Here is a 24948-nt window from a genome sequence, read left to right as displayed (position 1 = left end):
CAGTCTTCCTATTCTTCCACTGCACCTCTTGTGCTGAGTACACTGGGTACACCATATGGAATTCCTACTTACACCTTTCCTACAAATTGAGCAAGGCCATTCTCCTGATGGGGGTAGAGTCTGTTTTCTTACTTTCTAAAACATTAGCCTTTGATATGTTAACCATAAGGCCCTGCTATGAGGGCAAGATCATCAGCATATAGTAGTTCCCAGTGACTGCTGGTCTTGAATTCCCCTGTTATGGCCTAGAGGACAGTGATGAAAAGGAGGGGACTAGGGATGCAACCTTGATGAACCCCTACCTGTACACCAAATTCTTCACAGTACTCGTGGTTAACTCCTACCTTACTGACAGTGTCTTTGTACAAGGCCTGTACATTTTTCACCAGCCACTCATCTACTATCCCCTTCAGAGCCAACCATATCACACAGCAGGGGATACCCTATTGAAGGCTTTCTCCAGACAAACAAATGACAAGTATAGCAGTTTATTCTTAGCTAAGTGCTTCCTTTACAGTTGCCTGACTATGAAAATAGTATCAGTAGTGCTCCTTGGTGCATAGACAAACTGAATTTTGTTTTGCTTAATTCTGCTACTAATTAATTAAGCTATAATGGTCTCTGGAATTTTCATCATCTGATCCAATAGTTTGAGGCATCTATAATTATTTCTATCTTAGGCATCTCCATTAGCCTTGTAGCAGTTAACAATAATGCAGCTACATCAGTCACTGGGTATTATACCTTCCTGAATAATTGCCTTATCTACCCTACAGCTATCCACTTGGATAGCTGGTCCCTCTGTTAGGTTCGCACGAGGAAGACTTTCTCTATCCCATTCATTCTCCATACTTAATAGCCTAGCATAGTAACTCTTCCACTCCTCTTTCTTGTCTGAAAGACTAAATGCAAGCATACCATTATCCATCTGTACACACTTCTCTCTCCTACAATATCTCGATTCTCTCTGACATAGTCCAGTAATCTGAAACACCTCAAGTCTGATCTTCATGCTGTAGGACATTAGCAAACCTCTTCCTTTCTGCTTCTGCCCTAGCTAGATAAACCTAATGTCTAGCTTCCCTTTTAGCTTTCTGATATTCTTTGCTACCCCCATTTTCCCATTCTTTCCAGCCCTGTCTCTTCACTGTTCCACCACCATGTCACCTTAGTTCTGGTGGAGGCTTTGCTCCAACCGCAAATTTGGTCTGTCTGCCTGTTTGTGCCATGTTAAAAGCATCCAGCTCTTAGCTGTTATGTGGTTGGCATTAGGAAGGGCTTCTCGAAGTAGAAACCAATCCAAATCAGATTGGAACCTGATGCAGCTCTGCTGCTTACCAGCTCTGGTCAAATCGTCCCAACCCATGCCAGCATGAAAAGCGGACGTTAAAGAGTGATGATGTTTGTGTGTGTGTATATATATATATCGTCATCATCATCATTTATAGTCATTTTTCCATGCTGGTGTGGGTTGGATGGTTTGACAGGAGATGGCAGGCTGGAGGGCTGTGTCAAGCTCTGTTTTGGAATACCTTCTATGACTGGATGCCTTTTTTTTCATCTGGGGGTCATCAACTACATTGCAAAAGAAGGCAGTTTCCCTTGACTTGAGGCAGTGTGGGGAGTGGCAGTATTGAAGGCGGTGGCTTTGTGCCAGTTGATGTGAGGTTAAAAAAATAATAGGAGAAAGAGAGAGAGAGAGAGACAGTGTGAAGGAGACTTAGAAAAATAGAGATGGTAGTGGATATGTTGGGAAATAGGAGTGGCACAGTGGGGGAAGGGGTTATGTTAGATATGTGAGGGCATTGGTAGAGATAGGGGATAAAAGATAGGGGTTAAGGATGGATGGAGTATAGTAGAGAGGAGGAAGACAAGGAGGAATGGAGGTGGTCCTGGGGAGGGGTAGGAGAGGGGGAAGGTGATTATGGTTGTTGAATAATATCAAGTCATGAATTTAGGGAGAAGCTTGATGGGTTTAGGGTAGAGCTGCTTTGCACATACAAGCATTTGCCAAGGTGGTTTTAGGATATCAATTCTGTTGTGGTGGGTGGGTTTTCTTGAGCACAACAAGGGGCCGGATATCTCAGTCTTTTGTCATCTCCTCTTCAAGGTTCTGTATCTCTTAATACTTTGTCCCATGTCTTCTTGGGTCTCTCTTTTCCACAACTTCCTTCCTCTTTGAGTGATTGGTACTTCCTCATCCATCTGCATCATGTGACCATACATGTGCTGTATTTTCTCCTGCACACTACATCTGATTCCTTTCTAATCCACTCTGCAGGGTGGTTGGTGTTCGGAAGGGCATCCAACCATAAAAAACCCTGCCAAAACAGACACAGAAGTCTGCTGCAGGCTTCTGCCTGGCTGGCTCCCGTCAAACTGTCCAACCCATGCCAGCATGGAAGGTGGATGTTAAATGATGATGATGATGATGATATAATATGCAAGGAGTATTCATCAGATGACCTGGTATGTTCTATGAGTGCTTTGTTTGGTTGATCATTAAAGTTCCAGTTTGAACTGAAATGAAACACACATAAGAAGTGTATTTTAGTTAGAAATATAGGAAGGAAATGGTTGAAGTCCTCATTATTGTTTCAACATTCTTCTTTTCCCTGTTGTTGTCAATCCTTATCTGTTTCCAAGTCAGGTAGTGTCTTCCCATTGTCAGACATTTTTTCATAGAAGACCAGAAGCAGACATTTGTGCCTCTGACACTGTTGCTCATTTACAGCCATCACATGAAATCAGACAATGTTATAAACACACACACACACACGACAGGTTTCTTTTAGATTACCAAATCAACTTACAAGGCCTTGTGACTGTGTGCGTGCATTTGGTTATTATAAACTCCCACCATTCGATGCACAAAATATGTTTATTCCAAAAATCTTCAAACCCAATCAAGAAGACTTTGGATAAATTAAACACAAGTTATGTTTTTTTGTATCTTTTTATTTTCACAATCAACAAATTTTAATGTAATTAGGCATTAGGAAGGGTATCCAGCTGTAGAAACCATGCCAAAACAGGCAATGGGACCTGCTATGGCTCCCAGCCTTACCAGCTCTTGTCAAATCATGTAACCTATGACAACATAGGTTATTAAATGATGGTGGTGGTGGTGATGATGCTGATGATAATTAGATCTGAATGAAATTCAACAAAGACAGCATATTGATAACATGACCTGTTTTAATCTAATATTTTTAGCAATAAAAGTAACTACAACAAAAACAAAACAACTAATTTTTGAAATTGTCATGCCAGAAATTTTAACGAGGTCAGAGTAGTGTCAGCAACACAGTTACTTTTAATTAGAGAGATTTTATTCATTGGCTATGAGTTTAAAAATGAAAGGTGGGTCTCAGAGATAGAGAGACATTGGAGTCAATGTCTTTAAAAAGTTTCAACAGATAGACAAACTCTACACCTGAAAATATTTATTATATATCCATGTAAGAAAAATCCATGTTTAAAGAATTAATAAAGTTTACAATTGAAAATTATCAAAATCATTCCAAATCTAACGAAAACATGGCTACCTCTGCTTGTCCTAGTCATCCATCTCTCTACTCTCTCAAATACCCTCCCATTTAGTCAAGGGAGTAGTTTTCCTCTTTCTTTCTTTTCCTTTCCTGTTTTGTAAGCTACTCAGCAACCCCCACAAGGACCAGAAACAGCTGTTAGAAACTCTGTGTATCTATATTTTCTATCTAAATTGTCTTTTTCAAGTGATGCCAAATGGTTTACTTTTTTTCATTTTTACTTAATTCTAAAATAATTGTGAATTTCGATTTATAAATATAGTTTTATAAAACTATATATATATATATATATATATATATATATATATATATATATATAGTTTTATAAAACCTTTGTAACTTTATTTATCATCAAAATGCTTTCACATGCAACTTGTCTGACTGGGTTTCACATATGATGCGCCATTTCCATCCACATGTTTTTGAGCACATGTGGATAGAAAATTGATTTATCTCTTACCACTGTAATGTGGTCACTAACAAATTTCCTTTCTGCCATTAGATTATTATTTTTGTAATTTGGCTTTTTTTTTTATAGTCCAGTGACCATCCTTTTTCTTTTCTTTGCGATCATTGTAGCACTTTTCCATGTTACCACAGCTTAGTTTCTAAATCTGTAAATTTGAACTGAAAAATTGATCAAAAAATTATATATGACCCTCGTTACGATATGGAAGTGATAATTTCCAGATCGCATCATACCTTACGTCATGCTGTGCTTTTTTCCCTGTATGAACCGCCTGACTGGCCCTCATGCCGGTGGCATGTAAAAGCACCCACTACACTCTCAGAGTGGTTGGAGTTAGGAAGGGCATCCAGTTGTAGAAATTTTGCCTAATCAGATTGAGCCTGGTGCAGCCTCTGACTCACCAGTCCTCAGTCAAACTGTCCAACCCATGCCAGCAAGGAAAGTGGACGTTAAATGATGATGAGGCTGATGGTGATTATACCCATAATAGTACTCAATACTTAGCTTGCTAATCTCGCAAGTATTGATACCCTATTTTGTGGGTTTGTCTAGCATATACTGTCTGAAATGTACCTGGCCCTTATATCCCATTATGCCATCTTCTATTGATAGTCACCTCTCTGCTATAAACACTACCAGGAAGGTTCTTCAGTAAGGATTCATAATTTTCTAGTCCACTCACTGGTGTATTGCCAGTGTCTTTTCTATGTAAGAACTGACTTGATTTCAAACAATCTTGTCTTGTGTCATAAATACTGGAAGGTTTCTCTATATTCCAGTAGTTTTCATGTCCATAAAAATGTTTTGAGCAAAAGTGTCTTAATTTCGTTTAGGCATGTAGGAGATCAGAAACTATTGTTTGTTTTTCCTTCGTTTATATTCTGTGTAACAGTTTGGAATAATTGAAAAGGAAAAAAAAGTATATAAAACCATTCTTTGCCTTTGATTCATTGGAAAGACTGTGACTGGCTCCTGCCTTATCTGAAAAATCTTTTACAAAAAAGAATACTTTAAAAATCCTTTTCTCATTCTGATTTTGGTAAAAATTACTTACTTTTCCTATCAGAACTGTTGTCAGAGTTGTTGCTTTCACATTTGGAATTGAAATTTCTGATTCTCCATTGCAGGTGGCTATATTTTTTTGACTATTGTTTTTGAAGAATTTAAAAACAGAAAAATTCAAATCAAATGTCTCTTGTGAATGAACTGGTGTCCATTTTTCTTTTCCAGTTGTAATGGGGTAAAGATATCTGGAAAAAGTAATAAATATGTTAATTGCATATCTTGTGGAGTTACATGTTTTCATGAATGGAGCAGCAAGATTTCTGTTGGAATTCTCATTTTAGATAGAAACAGGCTTATTTTAGCTGGTCTTTTATTTCAAGTCGTTTTCATTGATCACGTAGGAAATTGTTCTGGTTCTGATTGTACCAAGGTTCACTGAAACTATATAACTCTATGTTAGTTGTAATTGAGTTGATCTATGATCAGAGACTTTCCAGTTGTGACCATCCCATCTTTTATTCAGATTTAACTATCTAATGCATCTTTTCTTAAATGTGGTCCAATATATTTTGTGGGAGATTTGGCCGCTTTTTCTATTTAGGTTGAGTGTTGTGTGTCACCCACAGAGACAATACGATCTGAATATAAACATTTTACGTCCTTAGTTTGTCTGATTTAGTTGACTTCTTTCTGGCAACAAAATGCCATCACAGTGGCTTTGGAATTATCTTTCAGAAATATCTTTAACCGTTTCTTGGATTCAATTTGTATTTTTATTAATTTCTTTCTTAACTCAGAAACTGAATGTTGTTACATAAAAGCACTTGTCCTCGTCCTCGTCCCACCACTGAAATCAGAAAGCATTCTTTTCCTCCATTGACCTATTTTATAATTCCCACTTGATAAATTTATGACATATGTTTCAAAACATATTTACAACTATGCATGTGTGTTTGTGATCATAATTGTTTTACTGGCTACGTTTCCATGCTGATATGGGTTGGACAAAAGTTAATGAGACAGTTTTTTTTCTTTCTATAGTTCCATGCTCTTCTTGTCACAAATCTTGCTTCCAAATAAAATGTTGATTCCTCTAGTCTCCTATCCAGACCTGTTAGTGACCTTGTATTTGTTTTGTTTGTTGCAATTCCATGTATATATTAACAAGAGTTGTCTTTCTACTCCAAATTAGATTATTTGGGTGGGTGGGGTATGCATGCGTTTACAAACATGCACCTATCTACTTTAATGTATAAGATGATTAAAAGTGAGAATATTAAATTACATACATTTTTCCCCACATGTCTATTATAATTTGAATATTGGGATCTTTTTTAAAACGGGGGCCACATTTTTCATTAATGTTTTACGTAGTGTTTTTGGTACCGAAAGACTTTCAAACTTTGTATACTTATCTATTTTGTGTTATAGAACAGAAAAATATTTTTGTATTCGAATTTATTTCATGTAAAAAATTGTCTTATTTCGATAATTTCAACCAATCACTGACAAGTATTCAGATGTTTACTTTTACTCCTTTGGCTGATTAAGCGGTGTAAAGCGTATTTAATTTCCATAGCTTCGTTTTGCTTTTTTCTTTTTAAATTTGCTGTTTTACCCTAACCCTATCACCGATAGAATTGTTTCAGAATCGTTTGTTTATGTAGTCGGCACTTAATGTATATCGGCTGAATGGACGTCAGTGATTGGTTGAAATTACAGAAATACGACAATTTAGCATGGAATAACTTAGGGATTTCTTTTTTTTTTTAAGAAGACTAAGAGAAAAAGATGTTTTATATGACACATTCTACCAGTGTTCCAAGTTTCAAAGTGTTTCGTTAATGAAAAATGTGGCCCCCGTTTTAAAAAAGATCCGAATATTGCAATACATTGTATTTAGTTGTCTATAAATCCATACACTAATTATATAGTGACCCTGCTCTACTGCTGTTCATATCTGATTTTTGTAGCATTTAAACAACTGGCTACCCCATCTTATTGACCTTTTGGCCTCATGGCAATTTCTCTTGTCAGTTTTACATTGTTCTTGCTACAAAACTAGTTTGAAGTAAACAAGATTTGAGGTTAATTTTCTCTGAATATTTTTCTTTTATTATCTCCTGCGCTACACACTTCAAATTTCTTATCAACTGCTCTTTCCATTTTATTTTATTTTTATGATTAAACTTTATTTAGCGGCAGATGACTATCTTGATGCAGCTTTAATTTTTAGTATTTAATCAATCAATTTAATCTCAACTCTTGGGTTGTGATGCTTGAATAGTTTACATACTTAAACCTTCATAAGGAACTAATTTTTAACACTTTTGTTTAAAAAATCTTGTCTTGGAACCAAGCTTGTCTCAGTTGACTTCATCTGTCAGTAGAGATGTGTTTTAGAATGAATGATGTCTAGTTTAGAAACGGGAGGGTGAATTTATTTTGTCCTTGTCACCAAGTAACGTATCAATCAGTTTGTTACCTCTGTGATTGATACCTACTGGTGATGATCAAACCCTGTACAAAATACTTGTATGTTACTAAGCATTCGTTTGATGTCCATCTAGCAGTGATAGTCTCATCTCAGTTCTTTGAAAGTATTTAACAATATCTGGCAAACCCTGCTACTTGTTTACATCTTTCTTCTCCCTGCATTTTGCTCTGTGAAAGTCAGCAAATTATTTCCACTGGTTTCCTTGTATTCATATTCTCTCCTCACCTTCATTCATCATTATCATCATCGTTTAACGTCCGCTTTCCATACTGGCATGGGTTGGACGGTTTGATTGAGGGCTGGCGAGCCAGAAGGCTGCACCAGGCTCCAATCTGGTCTAGCAAAGTTTCTACAGCTGGATGCCCTTCCTAAGGCCAACCACTCCGAGAGTGTAGTGGGTGCTATTTATGTGCCACCGGTATGAGGGCCAGTCAGGCGGTATTGGCATCAACTACACTCAAATGGTGCTTTTTATGCGCCACTGGCACCGGAGCCAGTCAGACAGTACTGGCAATGACCACACTCAAATGGTGTTTTTTTACATGTCACTGGCACAGGAGCTAGTCAGGCAACGCTGGCGACAATCACGCTTGAATGATGCTATTAACAAGCCACTGACATGGGTGCCAATCAGGCACTGGCATCGGCCATGACAACAATTTCACTTGCCTCAACAGGTCTTCGCAAGCACAGTTTATTGCCCAATGATTGAAGGGCTGGTTGTGCTGCACTGGCATAGGCCACAGTTACGGTCTCGCTTGGCTTGCCTATAGTGTATCTAGGACTACAGTGGTCTTATTTCTAGCTGTTTAGGTGACATGTTTTGTTGGTAATGGTGTAACAGATAACTGAAGACCTCCAAATAGACTTTATTGGTTCCTCTTTTGATGGAATATAGATTTGTTAGAAACTGGGAGTGTCTTAGCTCCAGCAGTTTGGTTGTTGGAGCCAGTTAGGTTTGCAAGGTGAAAAGGTTGTGTTGGTCATGTACGGAGGTGGGATCTCTAAATGTCTGGATTGGTGATTCAATCAGTTCCTACATTTTGGTTGTTGATTGATAGTTTCACAACAGCAAATAAACACCTGCTTTTGTCCATTTTTGTGGTTTATTCAAAAAAATGAAGGGTAACAGTGAAGTGGAAATGGAAGCCAAGAAGTTGAGGTGGTTTTTTTAGCAAACAAAATAACTTTGGAGAATCAGGAATCAACACTTCAGATTAATAGCACATTGGACTACATAATCAAGGTAGCTAAGGGCCAGCTGATGTCAGTCATTGTATTTAAGTTGAGTAGTGAAACTGTTTGAACCTAGGAGCAATGGGTTTGTGGTTTCTCTTTTATTTGACACTGCCAGAGGGGAATGACTATGGTCTCCTCTTTCACAGTTAGTAAAAACTGATTTGAATCTTTAAATTGTAGAACCAAATTGTTAATAGAAACTTAATAATAATAACATTATTTACATTATTTACATTTGACGGATATTTGTCCTCATCTTGTTTGTTGTTAACACGTTTCGGCTGATATACCCTCCAGCCTTCGTCAGGTGTCTGGGGGAAATTTCGAACCTGGGTTCTCATTCCTAACGATGTTACTATTATATTTAATAATAGTAATAATAATAATAATAATAATAATAATAATATTATAATAATAGTAACATCGTTAGGAATGAGAACCCAGGTTCGAAATTTCCCCAAGACACCTGACGAAGGCTGGAGGGTATATCAGCCGAAACGTTGTGTTAACAACAAACAAGATGAGGACAAATATCCGTCAAATGTAAATAATATAAATAATGTTAATAATTCCTCATCTCTTAAATATAGAACTGTATTAATAATAATAGTTTCTAATTTGGGCTCGAGGGTTTGGGGGTTAGTCATTACTGTTGACCCCAGCACTAGACTGGTACTTTATTATATTAACCCTGCAGTAATAAAAGACAAAGTTGATCTAAGCTGGATTTGAACACAGAACTTGTCAGGAAAAGCTCTGCAAAGCATTGAAACTGACTAGATCCAGCCTCTCACACCTATCTACAATGTCATTCTAAAAATAAACAATCACATCATTGAAATGTTGGAGTTACAGAATAATGTATGATTAATTCAAAGCAGTGTGAATAAATAAGCATTGCATTTGACAGTGTAGTCTAAATGCTAAAGGGTTCAGAGACCCTTTATGGAAATAAAGGCAACTCTCTCTTTAAAACCTCTTTTATTGTTTATTGAAAGAGGAAAACGAAAGATTTTGAAGACATCTCTAAACTGCTGAGGGAAAACAATCATTGGTGATAATAAAACAGATATTTAATGGTTTGTAACAGAAGCACAAGGCCTGAAAGTGTATTAATAATAATAGAGATTAATAATAATAGTCTGATGAGTTGAACAATGTTGCCTAACACTTGTACCTCTCACAACTGGGGACATTGAAATATATTTTGTATCTTTGGATATTGGGATGTCTGACCATTACTGTTTTCAACATTTTTCAAGCTGTGTGAAAATGGAGAGAAGTAATTAGAGTTAAGATTTCATTTAAGTTTTATGTTTAAAGAGAATCACTTCGTAAGAAATAGTGTTGCTGTTTGTTGAAATATTTGCAGTTGTTTGAAAGGACAACAAACCACGAGCATTTGTATGAACTGAGTAAATATTTTAATCTTTTAACGTCTGCTTTCCATGCTGGCATGGGTTGGACAGTTTGAGGACTGGCAAGCCAGAAGGCTGTACCAGACTCCAATCTAATCTGGCAAAGTTTCTACAGCTAGATGCGTAATGGATGCTTTTTATGTGCCACATATTCCAAACTGCTGACTTTATTTTTCTTTGTATTTACTAATTTTTATTTTTCCTTGAATTTTCTCTGGATACTTCTTAGTTCTAATATGGGAATTGCCATTTTAGAGTCCTTTTGAAACTCCACACCCTCATCTCGATTTTGATTTTTAATTTTCATGTTAAAAGAAAAAAATATTCTTATTTGTTCAGTGAAATTGAAATTTTGTTTTGCACTGATTTTCTTTTGTAGGAATTGGCATGGACTCAAGTGTGACACCCCTGCGGCACGGTGGGCTCTCATTGGTACAAACAACGGACTTTTTCTATCCCCTTGTAGATGACCCTTACATGATGGTAAGTAGTCCTTAAGATATTTTTAGCCGTAGAGGTTAATCCGTCTCACTTTTCCCTCTTTTATGTTTCAACAACAGAACAACTTGTCAAGTCTTTTATACCCAAAAGTTTTTAAAGAAGACTGGAAAATAAACAGCTCATGGCTAAACACTTCTCAATGTTTCAATCTTATCTAAGCTGGCAGAATTGTTAGCATGCCAGGCAAAATGTTTAGAGGCGTTTAGTCAGTCTTTGTCTGTCAATAAAATAAGTACCAGTTGCGTGGGAGATGCATTCAGTTTGCCCCCCAGCCCCTGCTATCCTCTGAACTTGCATGCTTTGTGCCAAAATTTGAAATCCATATTTCAGTTTTATCCAAATCAATGTTTTAAGTAATGGATATAAGAATAAGATAATGTAAAAAAATGATTTTGTTAACTTGAGATTATGTGAGAATTTCTTTTGGAAAAATGTAAACAAGAATTAGTGAAATAAAGAAAAAAAAGCTGTTTAAAAAATCAAAGAGATCCAATAGATAAGGAATTCGAATATTTGGGGAGAGGGGTGGATTAAAAATTAACGAGGATTGGGAAAATTAGCCATGAGCGTGTTGGAAAACAATTTGTTTTTGCTCAGTCGTCTGCATTTAGTATGTTGTTTAAGCAGAAGGTACTCATTAGATATATATCATTAATAACCTAATTAGTGAATTAGCATTAAATTCTTTCTCTGGTTCATTGAAGAGACGTGTGGGATAAAGAGGCTGAAGGAAGAAGTACTTTACAGTGTCATTTAATTAATCTCAGTGTACCCCATTGCTTCCCCTTTTTTTTTTTTGGTGGTGGTGTTGGGATTCTATGGTTTAGTTAATCTGCACTTGCAGGTATTGCTAGGTAAAGTTCTAGTGGCTACATCAGTTTAGCTGTCAAATGCTACAATTTGCAGGAATTGGTTCTCATTGCCTACCCTATTTAGAGCTGTTTTATGCCAGTTCTTTCCCTTCATCTGTTGAGCAGTGTCGTCTTGTGACTTCTGTCTTCTTTTTTTGCTCAGATCTGAAGTTCTTCATCAAGAAGTTTGACCTGTTGCTTCTCATTAAATGATAATTACTATTGTATGTCATTAACATTGCTCACCATGGATTCTCTTATCCTATTATTGATATCCATTCAGTAAAAGTCTGGTTCCCTGTTCCACACCCTGTGTTTATCTTTCAATGTTTCAATAAAAACAAAAACTATCTCAGGAGGACAGAAATGGAATTTTGGTTTCATCTCCATTTTGGCTGTCTGAGTATTATAGACCCAGGCTTTGCTATTTCTCTTTGCAGATCTTATCATCATCATCATCATCAAACGTCCACTTTCCATGTTGGCATGGGTTAGACACAAGATGTTAATACATTGTTAAAATTCCAAATGGCCCTTATAATCATAACTTCATCAATAGGAACTTGCATGTAGCAACTTTAAAAATTATTTTGTAAGGCATCTATGAAAGAAGCATGTGAGGAAAATAACCTGATACAGCATCTATAAGGTTGTGTTTGTGAAACCAGTCCAAACTAGATACATGGCCCAACATCCAAGTACCCCAAACAGTTCCATGTCCTGCTGACATCATCCCTACAGCCCAACATCTCCATAGTCCTACAGTTCCTCTAATTCAATAGAAATCATATAATTATTTGACATTTATTCCCATCACAATCCTACATTTTAGAAATATTTCTATTTCAAATCTATCATATTTTTACTGACATATTTTGTCTCTTCAGATCTACCATACACATTCTGGCAGTTATTTTGTATAAATTGTTCAGACCACCTTAGGCAAATGTCTTCTACTCTATCCCTCAGCTGACTGAAGCCTTGTGAGTGGATTTAGTTGATGGAAACTGAAAGAAGCCCATCTGTATCTATCTATAAGTAAACGGTATACATGTTTGTGCCTTCTCATCTTGATAGTGTGGGATAGTTGTTAAATGATTGTCCCTGTCATATATGCATTGTCATTCATTTCCAGTATTGTGTGAGGACGTCTGGCCATGGACAATATTACTTTGGGAAATAGGTGAGGGCTAGTGACAGGAAGAGCGTCCAGCCACAGAAAATCTGTCTCATGCAATCATAGGAAAGTAGACATCAAATGATAATACAGTAAATCTATTTCTGTCTTGTCTCTATAATTTTGGTGTAGTTCCTGAATACTTGGAGCTATTTCTAGCACAACATCTCTTATTCTATTTTTTTTTTGTCAGCATCATTTCCTCTGGCAATGACATCATAAATACTAATTTCTGTATCATTTTTTAAATTCTTTTACTTGTTTCAATCATTTGACTTTGGCCATGCTGGAGCACTGCCTTTAGTTGAGCAAATTGACTCCAGGACCCCTTGTTCTTTGTAAGCCTAGTACTTATTTGATCGGTCTTTTTTTGCCAAACTGCTAAGTTACGGGGATGTAAACACCTCAGCATCTGTTGTCAAGCAATGTTGGGGGGACAGACGCATACACAAACATATACATGTGTGTGTGTATATATACACACACACACACACACATATATACACATGCACATATATATATATATATATACATACACACATATATACACATGCACATATATATATATATACATACACACACATACACACATATACCCCCCCCCCCGTGTATATATATATATATATATATATATATATATATATATATATATATATATATACACATACATACACACACACACGCGACAGGCTTCTTTCAGTTTCTGTCTACCAAATCCATTCACAAGGCTTTGGTTGTCCTGAGGCTATAGTAGAAGACACTTGCCCAAAGTGCCATGCAGTGGGCCTGAACCTGGAACCATGTGGTTGGGAAGCAAACTTCTTACCACCCAGCCACGCCTGCACCTATTAATGTAAAAAAATGAAATATTTTCCCTATCTTTATTATCTTCCATGTAACAATCTGTCCTGGGATCAGGTTTTAAAGAATTGAAATTGAACAGATTGAGTTTAGTTGATGTTATATTGAATACCAATCACCTTTTAGTGACTGAAGTTAAAGATAAAAAAAGTTGTCTAATCCAGAATATTTCCACGTCTTTTATAAATAAAGTTTAGTCTTGCAGTGGTCTCTTTTAAGATTTCATATGTTAGAGGTTAGGGTTAGGGTTCCACTCAATCTGTGTGGCCCCATCTTATCACGAATGTATATAGGTGGTTACATTAGGTCACTTGTGCTTCATTCACTCTACCTTTATCCTCTCCTCATCCTCCTCTACTGCCTCTTATCAATCACCTTGAGTTATGTCAGCTTATCTGACAGCATATACTCTGGTTCCTTTTCTCCTAATTCTCTTTCATTGATGTATTCTTTGGGTCACAAAGACTCTCTGTCATCTTCCTGCCATCTCAGTTATATTGCCTTTAATAGACATACCTATCTCTCAGAATATTATCTACTCTATGACTCCTCCTCCTCCTCTTCTTGCTCACATCCCTCTCCTCACTATCACTCATCTTTCTCACTCTGTAAAGGAACAGGCAACTGGAAAGTGGTTGGTGGTTAATAAGGGTATCCAACCGTGGAAACCAATGCAAAATGAAGCCAAGTGTATAAAGTCGCCCTGTCTCAGAGAGCAGACCTGTCCAACTCATGCCAGCATGGACAGTGGACATGAAATGATGATGAAAGAAACTGGAGTTAGAAATGAAGAGGAACCAGATTTGTTGAAGGAAGCAGGGCAGCTCTCAAAGAAAGGAAGAAGTTATAGAGTGGGGAGTTGGTCTGTGTGTTTGCAATGGGGTTCAACAAACGGCAGCCAGGTGATGGAAAACTAAGACTAAAGTTCCTGATGGGTTTCAGCATAGTTTCCATGTGATTATACAAGCTTTGTACCTAAAACTACAGAAGATATACTGTGAGATTGAACCCCGAAACATGAAGTTTCTAAACTAATATAGAAATGATTGAATTATGTCCCTTTGTTTGAACTTTTTTGTTTTATTTTAAACTTAATATTTTCTTAAGCATTAACAGTTTGTTTCTGTTTGATTGGTTTTGTAAATATTTGTGAATTAATAATGTCCCGTTTCTGTACAAAGTCTACTATTTTATATTTTATACAAGATAGAACACGTAACATTGACCAAGTTTCTTTAATCTATTCTCATTAGTGGGACAACACTTCCCAAAGAGTAAATCTCTTAAAAGTGTGATGTCTATTTTTCATTGGATGTGCAATGACTATCATCTGAATTGAATTAAAAAAATGATTTCATGTAAATAATTCCGTTTCCTTTTTTTCTTTTGCTTTTTTTTTTTAGGGTAAAATTGCTTGTGCCAATGTGTTAAGTGACTTGTATGCAATGGGCGTCACCGAATGTGACAATATGCTCATGTTGCTTGGTGTCAGTAATAAAATGACAGAAAAAGAAAGAGATGTGGTCGTTCCAATTATGATGCGTGGTTTCAAGGTCAGTTTTATTACTGTTTCCATTTTAAATTAGTGAATTAATTAGAAAGATACTCTTAATTAATATATCTGCCTGTTGTTTACTGTGGTATTTATTGCTTTAACCCTTTGGCATTTAAACTGGGCCATATCAGGCCCAAATATTTGACCTGCTTTATGTTGACACTAGGCTTCTTGCACCTACCCTACAATGTCATACTAAAAGTAAGTAATCACATTGAAATCTCAAGGTTATGAAATAATTTATGATTAATTCAAAACAATGCGAATAAATCTGTTTTACATTGGATAAAAGTAATCTGAAAGCTAAAAAAATTAAAGAGTTTGATGGATGAAACAATTAGAAAGGAATCCGGGGATTTGGGAAATATTAATTTTAACCCTTTAGCAAATAGAATATCTAGCTGAAATATTCTATTTGTTTTATGTTCAAACTAGCCAGATCTGGCCTCTCACACCTTCCCTAGAATGTCATCCTAAAAGAAAAATAAACTATCACATCTTCGTAATCACAAAGCTACAAGTTTGTAGATACCATATTTGATGGCCTGCAAGACGTGCCTTTTTTTTTTACCCCCAAATGGCTTTAATCTCCCCTCCCCTGCGTCCAATGCACTCAGTGTAGGCTCAAAACTCATGAATGCATTTCTAATTCTATATTTTTATAAGAAAGAACATGGTAACATCAGAGGGGGGAAGGGGAGGGTTCGTGGATGGCAGGGCGTTGCCAATTGCCTACGGTATGTCTGTTTACAAAACGCATGCTGCCATCTGTCTATGGTATGTTTATATCGGATGTGGATGCAATAAATTGCTTCTAATTACCGCTAATAACATAAAGTGGAGGAATTAAAACATTATTTTAGTGGTAATTTATTTTACAAAAGTATAGCCTAGGCTGGGTGCGTCCTGTGCACTCGACTTGGGCATCTTTTAGGCCATCAAATACAGTCATTAATTCAAAATAATGTGAATAAATAAGAATTACATCTGACAGAACAATCTGAATGCAAAAAAAAGGTTTACAGAATTTCTAAGAATATAAGAAAAGGAAACTTGGAATTTCAGGTTTGGTTGCTGCAAGAATTCTGATGTAAATCTTGAGGGAAATATTAAACATTTTAACAATTTGAAGAAAAGTTACCATCAATATCATCATCATCATCATCATCATCATCATTGTTTAATGTCTGTTGTCCATGCTGGCATAGATAGGTTGGATGGTTCGACCAGGGCTGGTAAGCTGGAAGGCTGCACCACACACCAGTCTGATTTGGCATGGATGCCCTTCCTAACGCCAACCACTCCAAGAGTTTAATGGGTGCTGTTACGTGCTACCGGCACGAGTGCCATTTGCATGACACTGGTATCTGCCACGACTGCAATTTTGCTCGGCTTGATGGGTCTTTTTCTCAAGCCCAACATAATGCCAAAGGTTTTGGTCATTGCCTCTGGCCATTTTGTCTCTGTGAGGCCCAATGCCCCAGCGGTACACTTTATGTACCACCAGCATGTGTGCCATTTATGTGACACAACCATAAAAAAAGAATGTTTTTGTTATGAGTCCCATTGACTTTAAGGTTAGTATTGTTTTCTTGAATGAGGTCATAGAAACCCTGGCATCTATAATTGAGGGTTGGTGTTGATTCAGTCAGCACTTGGAATATTGATCACTAAATTGTATTCCTCACCATTTCATTTCTTTCAACTGTATAACTGTGGAAAGAACCAAATGTGGAACTTCAAAGAACTGTTATTACATGGAAAAATGTGAGCATGAAAAGTAATATTCTTAAAATTATAAACCTGGAAAAGTACAGGACAAGTTATTACACCTGAAAAAGTATAGGACGAGCTATTACTTCTCGTAAAGAATAAGAAACTTTTTACTTAAAATATTTTGGCAAAGAATGCCAGTTCTTCTAATTTATCACTCTTTACAGTTCTCATCTTTTAAATTTATTGTACAAAACTGTTCAGCTAATTTGTAAGTTTGTCTAATTAGTCACTTTTTTTCTGTATTTAAGGTAGTAAACTAGCCAAATTCTACTTAAATAAGTATAGTATTATTTGTAAACTATATTAAAATAAGTTTTAATATTCAAATTTTAATTTTACCCGCAATAGTTTCTTATTCTTTACTTTACTTGAAGTAATAGTTTTTAGAAATATATTCTTATTGGTCAGAGTGTTACTCCCTTACTTCCTCACTTATTTTATATTTCATGACATTTTACCTCATAACTCTTTTTCTACTAATTTTTGTTCAATGCAACTAACAATTCTGAATTCCTCATGCATTTTTCTATCATTTAAGCCTAAGAAAAGTATAGTTTTATTTAAAAATTTAAAAATTTATGTTAATTGAAGAAGGATACCTGCCTTACTGCCCACTTGAGGTCTCACATATGCTAACTTTTTTTCTACTGAACCAAATCTCAAACTATTTATGCCAAAGTGTAGCTGAGGAGGTGTCCTCTTTAAAACTATTAATGGTTTGCAATTTAGTTGAGAATTGAATTAGTGGTGAAGCTTGGAAGCTGCTGTGATTGACGAAATGGTGGACTTAGGAATATATTCAACCACTACCGTGGTTGAATGATTACAAATCACACACTTTGTGTGACAGCATCAAAGTTGAAGTAAAATGGTTTGGAAGCGAGAACTGGATCATGTTAGAAAAGAGTGGGGACGCAATTCTACATGTCCATTCTTTAGTCTCACTCATCTATGTTTGGAGTTGTGATGACCAAAACCACCACCTGGTATCCAGATCTCGTACTGTACAGACCGTGATCTCGTCTTTCACTCTGCCAGACTTTCTGCTGGATCAAGCACCATGACTACATCAGTAACTGAACTTGGACACACAGGTGGTGGTGGTGGTGGTGCAGTTAGTGTGACTTTAGTGAAACAACTACAGATAATTATAGGATATTATCACTGATGGAGATGACAACATGTGTCTCCTGCCAACATTAACAAGTAGGGACCTGGTCCAGCCCTTTGGGTACATGGACAGAAGGTAGAAAGTATAGAATATTTCCAGTATAATATGTCATATAAAAGTAGACTTAAAACATTTGTGGCTGTTGTACAGTTAGTATTCAATGAAATATAGGTTTCAGATTTTGGCACAAGGCCAGCAATTTTGGGGAAGGGGCTGATTCAGTGACATCAACCTCGGTACTCAACTGGTATTTAATATTATTGATCTCGAAAGGTTGAAAGTCAAACTCGACTTTGGTGGAATTTGAACTCAGAGCATAAAAACAGATGAAATGCCAGTATTTTTCCTGGCATGCTAATGATTCTGCCAGCTTCTCCTCCCCCCATTACTAACCATGACCTGAAGACACCAATAATAAAATGTGACCTATGGAAATACAAGTTGTAATCTGTAGTCGATAGATGATGATGATGAATGAGAAATTGAGATATTTAGTCCCCCCCCCCCCCCCCTTATTTTTCCCTGAAAACTTTCCTATTTTCTTGTAATTTTTTCATTGAATCTCTTGTAAATCCCTGAAGGACTTGGCTGAAGATGCTGGCACCCAGGTATCAGGTGGTCAAACAGTTATTAATCCCTGGCTGACCATTGGTGGAGTAGCAACTACAGTATGTCAACCAAATGAATTTATAATGTAAGGAAACAAATCTATTTATTCTCTTTTATATCTTATTCGTTTCAGTTGTTAGAATGCGGCCAGACTGGGGCACCGCCTTGAAGACTTTTCAGTCAAATGAATTGATCACAGTACTTTTTCTTTTTTCAAGCCTGTTACTTACTCTATCATTCTTTACTGCCAAACTGCTAAGTTACAAGGGGCGTATACAAACCAACACTGGTTGTCAAGTAGTAGTGGAGGACAAGCAAACACACATTCACATAATGGGCTTCTTTCAGTTTCCGCCTACCAAATCAACTCATAAGGCTTTGGTTGGTCCAAGGCTGTAGTAAAAGAAACTTGCCCAAGGTGTCACGCAGTGGGACTGAACCCAGAACCATGGAGTTGGGAACACTTTCGACTAAAACATTTTTACAAAGCTAATTCCCCGTAGCTGTACTTTGTGTCTTGACTAATGACCGAGATATTTGGTGCACTGCTGTACTCAAGAAGAACCGTCTGCCACAGAACTGGTGCTGGTGCCACATAAAAAGCACTATGGTATACTCTGTGGAGTGGTTGGTGTTGGAAAAGGCATCCAACCATAGAAACCATACCAGAACAGGCACTGGAGCCGGTCAAACCATCCAACCCATGCCAGCATGGAAAACAGATGTAAAATGATGATTTCTTCAACAGTCTCATTTAATATCATCAATAATTATTTTCCAAAAATTGTAAAATATTTTCCTTGCAATTAGAAGATTGGCTCCACACTTTCGTAATGTCTTATAGAAAGTGGTTTTTCCATAAAACAACTTGTAAGAGGGAAGGAGAGAGGGACAGGTAGAATGAAATGGACGTACCAACTCCAGACAAGTTGTTTGGACCCTGACATAGCTATCTTCGAAAAGAGTCTAACAACATTTGGTACAAGCTCCCAACTGGTTTCCTTGTCTCTCACCATCATTTAATTATAGTACATAACATGTTTAGTTAATCTTACTACAGTCCACTCTGAAGGTGGTCAGTGGTTTCTTTTTGTTTTTTATTTCCTGAAGGTTTTCTTACAGAATGCTTTGCTTTCTCTTTAATTTTGGCTAAACTTTTGTTTTATTCAGTATTTAAAATGTTTTCTTAGAATTTTCGTTACTATTGGAAACAGTTTGTTGTTTGTAAATAATGTTTTTCTTTATCAGTTGATTAGTTAAACATATAAATGTATGTGCATAGTTAAATCCTAGACGGGGCATTTCAAAGGTGCTTCTACAGTTAAAATCCATATTAGCTGGGCTGAAATCTTGACAGATTATTCCTTCTAGATGATTCCTTCTAATATTGAACTCTTTTTATAAAGAAAAGAATTTTAAAAAAAATGCTTATTTTCATCACTTTATTTCTTTCAGGCCAGACAATGCTGTAGTGGGTGACGTTCTTGTTTTGACCAAGCCCCTGGGTACTCAGGTTGCTGTGAATGCCCATCAATGGTTAGATGAACCTGAACGAATGTCTCGGCTCAAAATGGTTGTCAGTGAAGATGATATTCGTAAAGCTTATCACAGAGCAATGTGCAGCATGTCGAGACTAAATCGCACTGGTATATAACCTGATTTACCTTACAATGATAATAGACTCAACCACACTACTGTATATTACATGATTTACCTTACAATGATAATAGACTCAACCACGCTACTGTATATGAATTCCATCTTATTATGTTCCTCTCGCTTCTACAGTCAGAGTTAAGATTTCTCCTTTGCTTTTATTAAATCTTCCACTTTTACAATATTTGTTCTCTTGACAAGAATGTATCCAAATTTACCTTTTCCAGAGAGTTTATTGTATAATATCAACAACACTTAGTGTTCCTTTTTAAAAAGAAATTTGGACTCATTGTTTCTTTTTTTTTTATTGTATTTTTAAAAATGAATTCTAAATTTAATTTTGAGCATTCTGTAACTATTAATGGCTTCATCTCATTTGAATGCTTTATTTTATTGTTGTTCTTTCCAGCTGCTAGACTGATGCACAAATACAATGCACATGGTGCCACTGATGTCACAGGCTTTGGCCTAATCGGTCATGCAAAGAACTTGTCAAAAATTCAGAAAAACGAAGTCAGTTTTGTCATTCACAATCTGCCAATAATTGCCAAAATGGCTGCTGTCAGTAAAGCCAGTGGAAATATGTTTGGATTGTTTCAAGGACAGTCCGCAGAAACATCTGGTAGGTTTACAACCAAACATTTGGTGTCTTTATTTCTTTTACATTAGCTGATTCTGTGTGCCTGAGTTTACAGCTGTTACTACATTTTGGGACTGGCTTCCCTTGAAGGCAAATAAAAGTAAAAATCCTTCATCCATTGCTACACAACACAAAGTCATCATCATCATCATTTAACGTCTGCTTTCTATGCTAGCATGGGTTGGACGATTTGACTGGGGACTGGCGAAGCGGATGGCTACACCAGACTCCAGTCTGATCTGGCAGAGTTTCTAAAGCTGGATGCCCTTCCTAACACCAGTCAATTGTTGAAAATTTCAACTTTGCCATACTTTGAGTGATATAGACATTTTGATATTTTGTAAATTATTTAGAAAAATTTCATGCTAAAATTTTATCGTTAATTTAGAAATTAAAATTTTATTAGTAAATTTGGTACCATGTAAAAAGCACTGGTGCCACAATGTTTAGAAAACAAAGTAAAATCTACTCCAGAATAGTTGAAAAGTTTGTTCCATTCTCTTTGTCCAGCAATGTTTAGAGTATCAGAAATTTTGAAATTTCTGATGTCTCCATGTCCTCAATGAGTAAGTTTTTATACAATTTGTTTTTGTAGCATTTGAAAAAAAAATCAGTCAAGTTCACAATTGCATTTACATTATTTAATAACAGTAGAAATAAGGACCCTCCCCCACCTTAAAAAACCCCGAAAGTAGTGTTAAAAAATGTTAGATGGCTTAGAATGTTTAATTACTGATGATGACGACGTAACAATATTTATGTAAATGGCTTGACTTAACCCTCTCATTACGATGTTTCTGTTGAAATACTGTCTTTGTTTCATTTAATATTGAAAATAATTAAGACTTCAGTAAAATAACTTTGTCGTTATTAACTGTTTCGTTAACTATATTTCTAACCAAAGTGAAATCACGTGTTTTCACGAATGTACCAACTAGATTTGTGCTGAAATTCACAATTGAATAATAATGGGTTCACTCGGCTGGCTGAGGCTGGGTTGATCGTTTGAGACCCCAAATTTTTCAGCTGGCTGTGTCTGGATTCGTATCGAAAGGGTTAACGCTGGTGTCTGGGATATAAATTGAAATTTTGATTGAAGCTTTTAATTTCCATTGTTATTTAAATCCTGGAACTTATATCATAGAACCAAAGGTATTTTCAGGTGGGTAATAATAATGATTGATAATTCTTTTTCATTAGTAGGAAATGGATTTTCTTTGTTCATAAAGCTTTCGATCTCTCCTCCTCCTGTCCTGTTGATTGATGTAATAAACTGTTTATTTGAGGTGCTGTTTCTTTTGTAGGTGGTTTGCTGATTGCGCTTCCCCGAGAACAAGCTGCAGCATATTGCAAAGATATTGAAAAGCAAGAGGGGAACCAAGCTTGGATTATTGGAATTGTGGAGAAGGGCAATCGAACTGCCCGAATCATCGACAAACCGCGGGTAATAGAAGTACCAGCAAAGGAGAAAGATGGAGAATTGTGGTAATCGCCTCCCCCTCCTTCCTAGTTCTACCAATGGTTATGTGGACCAACAAGTGGGCATAATGTTGTGAGGAGTTGGTAACGAAGTTCAGAAATGGTTAAATCTTAAAACAAAACAATTTTTAGAGCTTTTGTTGAGAAATGTAATTCCTCTGACAAAACCATCAAAGTTTTTAGTTTAATCTTAATTCCTGGTCACTGATTTCTAATCTCAATTTTTGATCATTTTTCTCTTTTAGATTAGTTTAATCTTTGTATTTTGGGCATTTCTTTATGGTAACATTTTGATTTTCAAATTTGAAAAATCAAAAGTTTTTATTGTATTTCGACTTTAATAGTAGCGTATTTAGCTAAACTTGTCTGTTTTCACCTTAATTTAATCTCTTATACAGAAATAGTAATTTTTAAAAACTTTTTATTCATACAATTGCAATTTTTATCTCTAGCAGACACATATGAACGAATAATATGAATTTTTCTGGCTTAAAATAAATTCCTGTTCTGAGGTTTAAATGTTACCAAATGCTTCTGGAGTGGTCAGATTTTAGAGTTTAATTTAGAGAGAATAAGATGAGAATGAGGAGGAGGAGGAGGAGGAGGAGGAAGAGTATTTCAGGCCAATTTACTATAATTTGGTACCAGAACTGCTGGAATTGTCTTCTCTTGCCATAGCTTTATTTATCAAAAACTATTTTCGCACATTTCAACACAGAGCCAGAATAATTTACGTTTTCTGCCTAAATTTTTCTCTTAAACACTTAAATATTTTCTGGAAATAACCACTTCTATCTTGGAATTGTCTTTTTAGCCATTTCAAAACAAAGAGAAATCGTTCAGACCATTTTGTCCATGATGGAATTTTTCAGTTTCAACAGATTTAGTCAATTCACTTGCCAAATAAGTACAACTTTGAAATTTCTAAAAATAATCTAAGGTCTTTGATTGTTTTCTCACTCTGTTCTAGACAATATATATTTAATATGACCTGAAAAATCTCCAGTATTTCTGCTACTGCAACAGTTAAGAATTATCTTTTTCAAAATTTAGAAAGTTTTGTCTTATTACTTCAAATTTTTGAAAATTATTCCAACTTTGATGTGAAGTAATTTTTTTCAATGTTTTCTAAAAAATGAATTAATGTGCTATTTTCTATAAACGCCTCTGCTTTTGTGTTTATTCCATAAAAGAAGAAAAATGGATTTGTTTGCTTCTCTTTTGCAATTATATTTGCCCCTTTCATATTGGTTAAAAGTCCTTGTCCATGTAAATATTGGTTGAACCGCTGAACATAAAATTGAACTTTGACTGGTCTTTGATATAAGCTAATCAATAGTTACTGTCCATTCCATTCCAAGGCATTTTGCTTTGTCCAGGGTTGTTTTCATTCAATTCTAACCACAGTTAGGAATCCTGCATCCGAATTTTCTTTTTTTTTTTTTCTCATTTCATCTCCACTTTTCAGCCACTCTCATCCCGTCCTTCCCCCAAGTCCTTTTTCTAGTAAACATAAATAACTTTGTTCATTAAGTTTTGGCATTCATTAAGGATCTACTTTGGAAAATTGAAGCTGGTTTTAAAAAAAAAAAGCAAAAAAATTTTATTTTACAAAATTTTATTTTTTCTTTGTAGAAAATGTTGTTTAAAATTTGATGCAAAAATCGTGTTTTTGTAACTTAATTTGATATTTTTACTGTCCCCTAATATTTTTTCTTGCTTCCTTCAGAATACCCTTTACAATTTTGTAACATTTTTATTCTGCTAAGGAAGCAATAAAAAATAGCGCATATTCAACTGTAAACAGGGACCTGTTTTTGGTTTTTGGCTGCCAATAAAACCAGAAATGTCTCCCTAAATATTGTGGTTCCATCCCTGGAGAACAACTGTCTGTTGAGAAAGCTGCTGGTTTTTAGGAGTCAATTTTTTTCTATGTATAATTTTTTTAAATGTTCAAAAGAAATTTTTTGTAAATTTTTCTTGTGTTGTTAATTCTAGTTTTGTACTAATGAGACCTTGAGCAAGTCCTGTACATCTAGATATTTAGTTCCTGGAAATCTCTTGTTGAAAGCTGTTTAATGGTCATCTTAATGAAATGACATTGGGAATTCGATGTCGAACCAGTGGCATGGAGAACTGATGACCATTTTACATTCAACGTGATTTCTAATCATCTTTAAATCAGAAATAAAACACCAGTTTCACCAGATTTCTGTTGTCTATGTTTTTTCTTTTCTTGGAATATTGATGAAAGATGGCTTTGTTGTGAATCTTTTGTTTATAACTGCTGTGTGCCTTTGGAGTGTTGGGCCTCATGGAGGTGAGGTGGCTAAGTTCCTTTCGAGTGGGCCTCACTGAGGCGAGGTGGCTGAGTTCCTTTTGAGTAGGCCTCACAGAGGCGAGGTGGCCGAGTTCCTTTCGAACCTTGGGCTTCACGGATGCAAAGTGGCCGAGCTCCTTTCGAGTGTTGGTCCTCACAGAGACAATGACCAA

At 36.0% G+C, this 24948-nt stretch overlaps 1 protein-coding gene across 1 annotated transcript in view; it reads left to right on the top strand.

Moving 5' to 3' along the window:
* The window catches only part of LOC106874205 (inactive selenide, water dikinase-like protein), a 29456-nt gene extending 4792 nt beyond the window's left edge, over positions 1-24664 (top strand). The window contains exons 3-8 of the mRNA XM_089348352.1: positions 10559-10662; positions 14973-15122; positions 18653-18765; positions 20136-20326; positions 20746-20958; positions 22281-24664. Of these exons, the coding sequence (XP_089204478.1) occupies positions 10567-10662; positions 14973-15122; positions 18653-18765; positions 20136-20326; positions 20746-20958; positions 22281-22465 (948 nt within the window). The 5' untranslated portion in view covers positions 10559-10566 and the 3' untranslated portion in view covers positions 22466-24664. The remainder of the gene's footprint in view (positions 1-10558; positions 10663-14972; positions 15123-18652; positions 18766-20135; positions 20327-20745; positions 20959-22280) is intronic.
* The last annotated feature ends 284 nt before the right edge of the window (positions 24665-24948 follow it).

The sequence above is a fragment of the Octopus bimaculoides genome, chromosome 1, assembly GCF_046866305.1.
Source record: "Octopus bimaculoides isolate indiv1 chromosome 1, ASM4686630v1, whole genome shotgun sequence".
Lineage (NCBI taxonomy): Eukaryota > Metazoa > Mollusca > Cephalopoda > Octopoda > Octopodidae > Octopus > Octopus bimaculoides.
The sequence above is the reverse complement of the archived record's forward strand: the minus strand, read 5'-3'. Positions and strand labels throughout refer to the sequence as shown.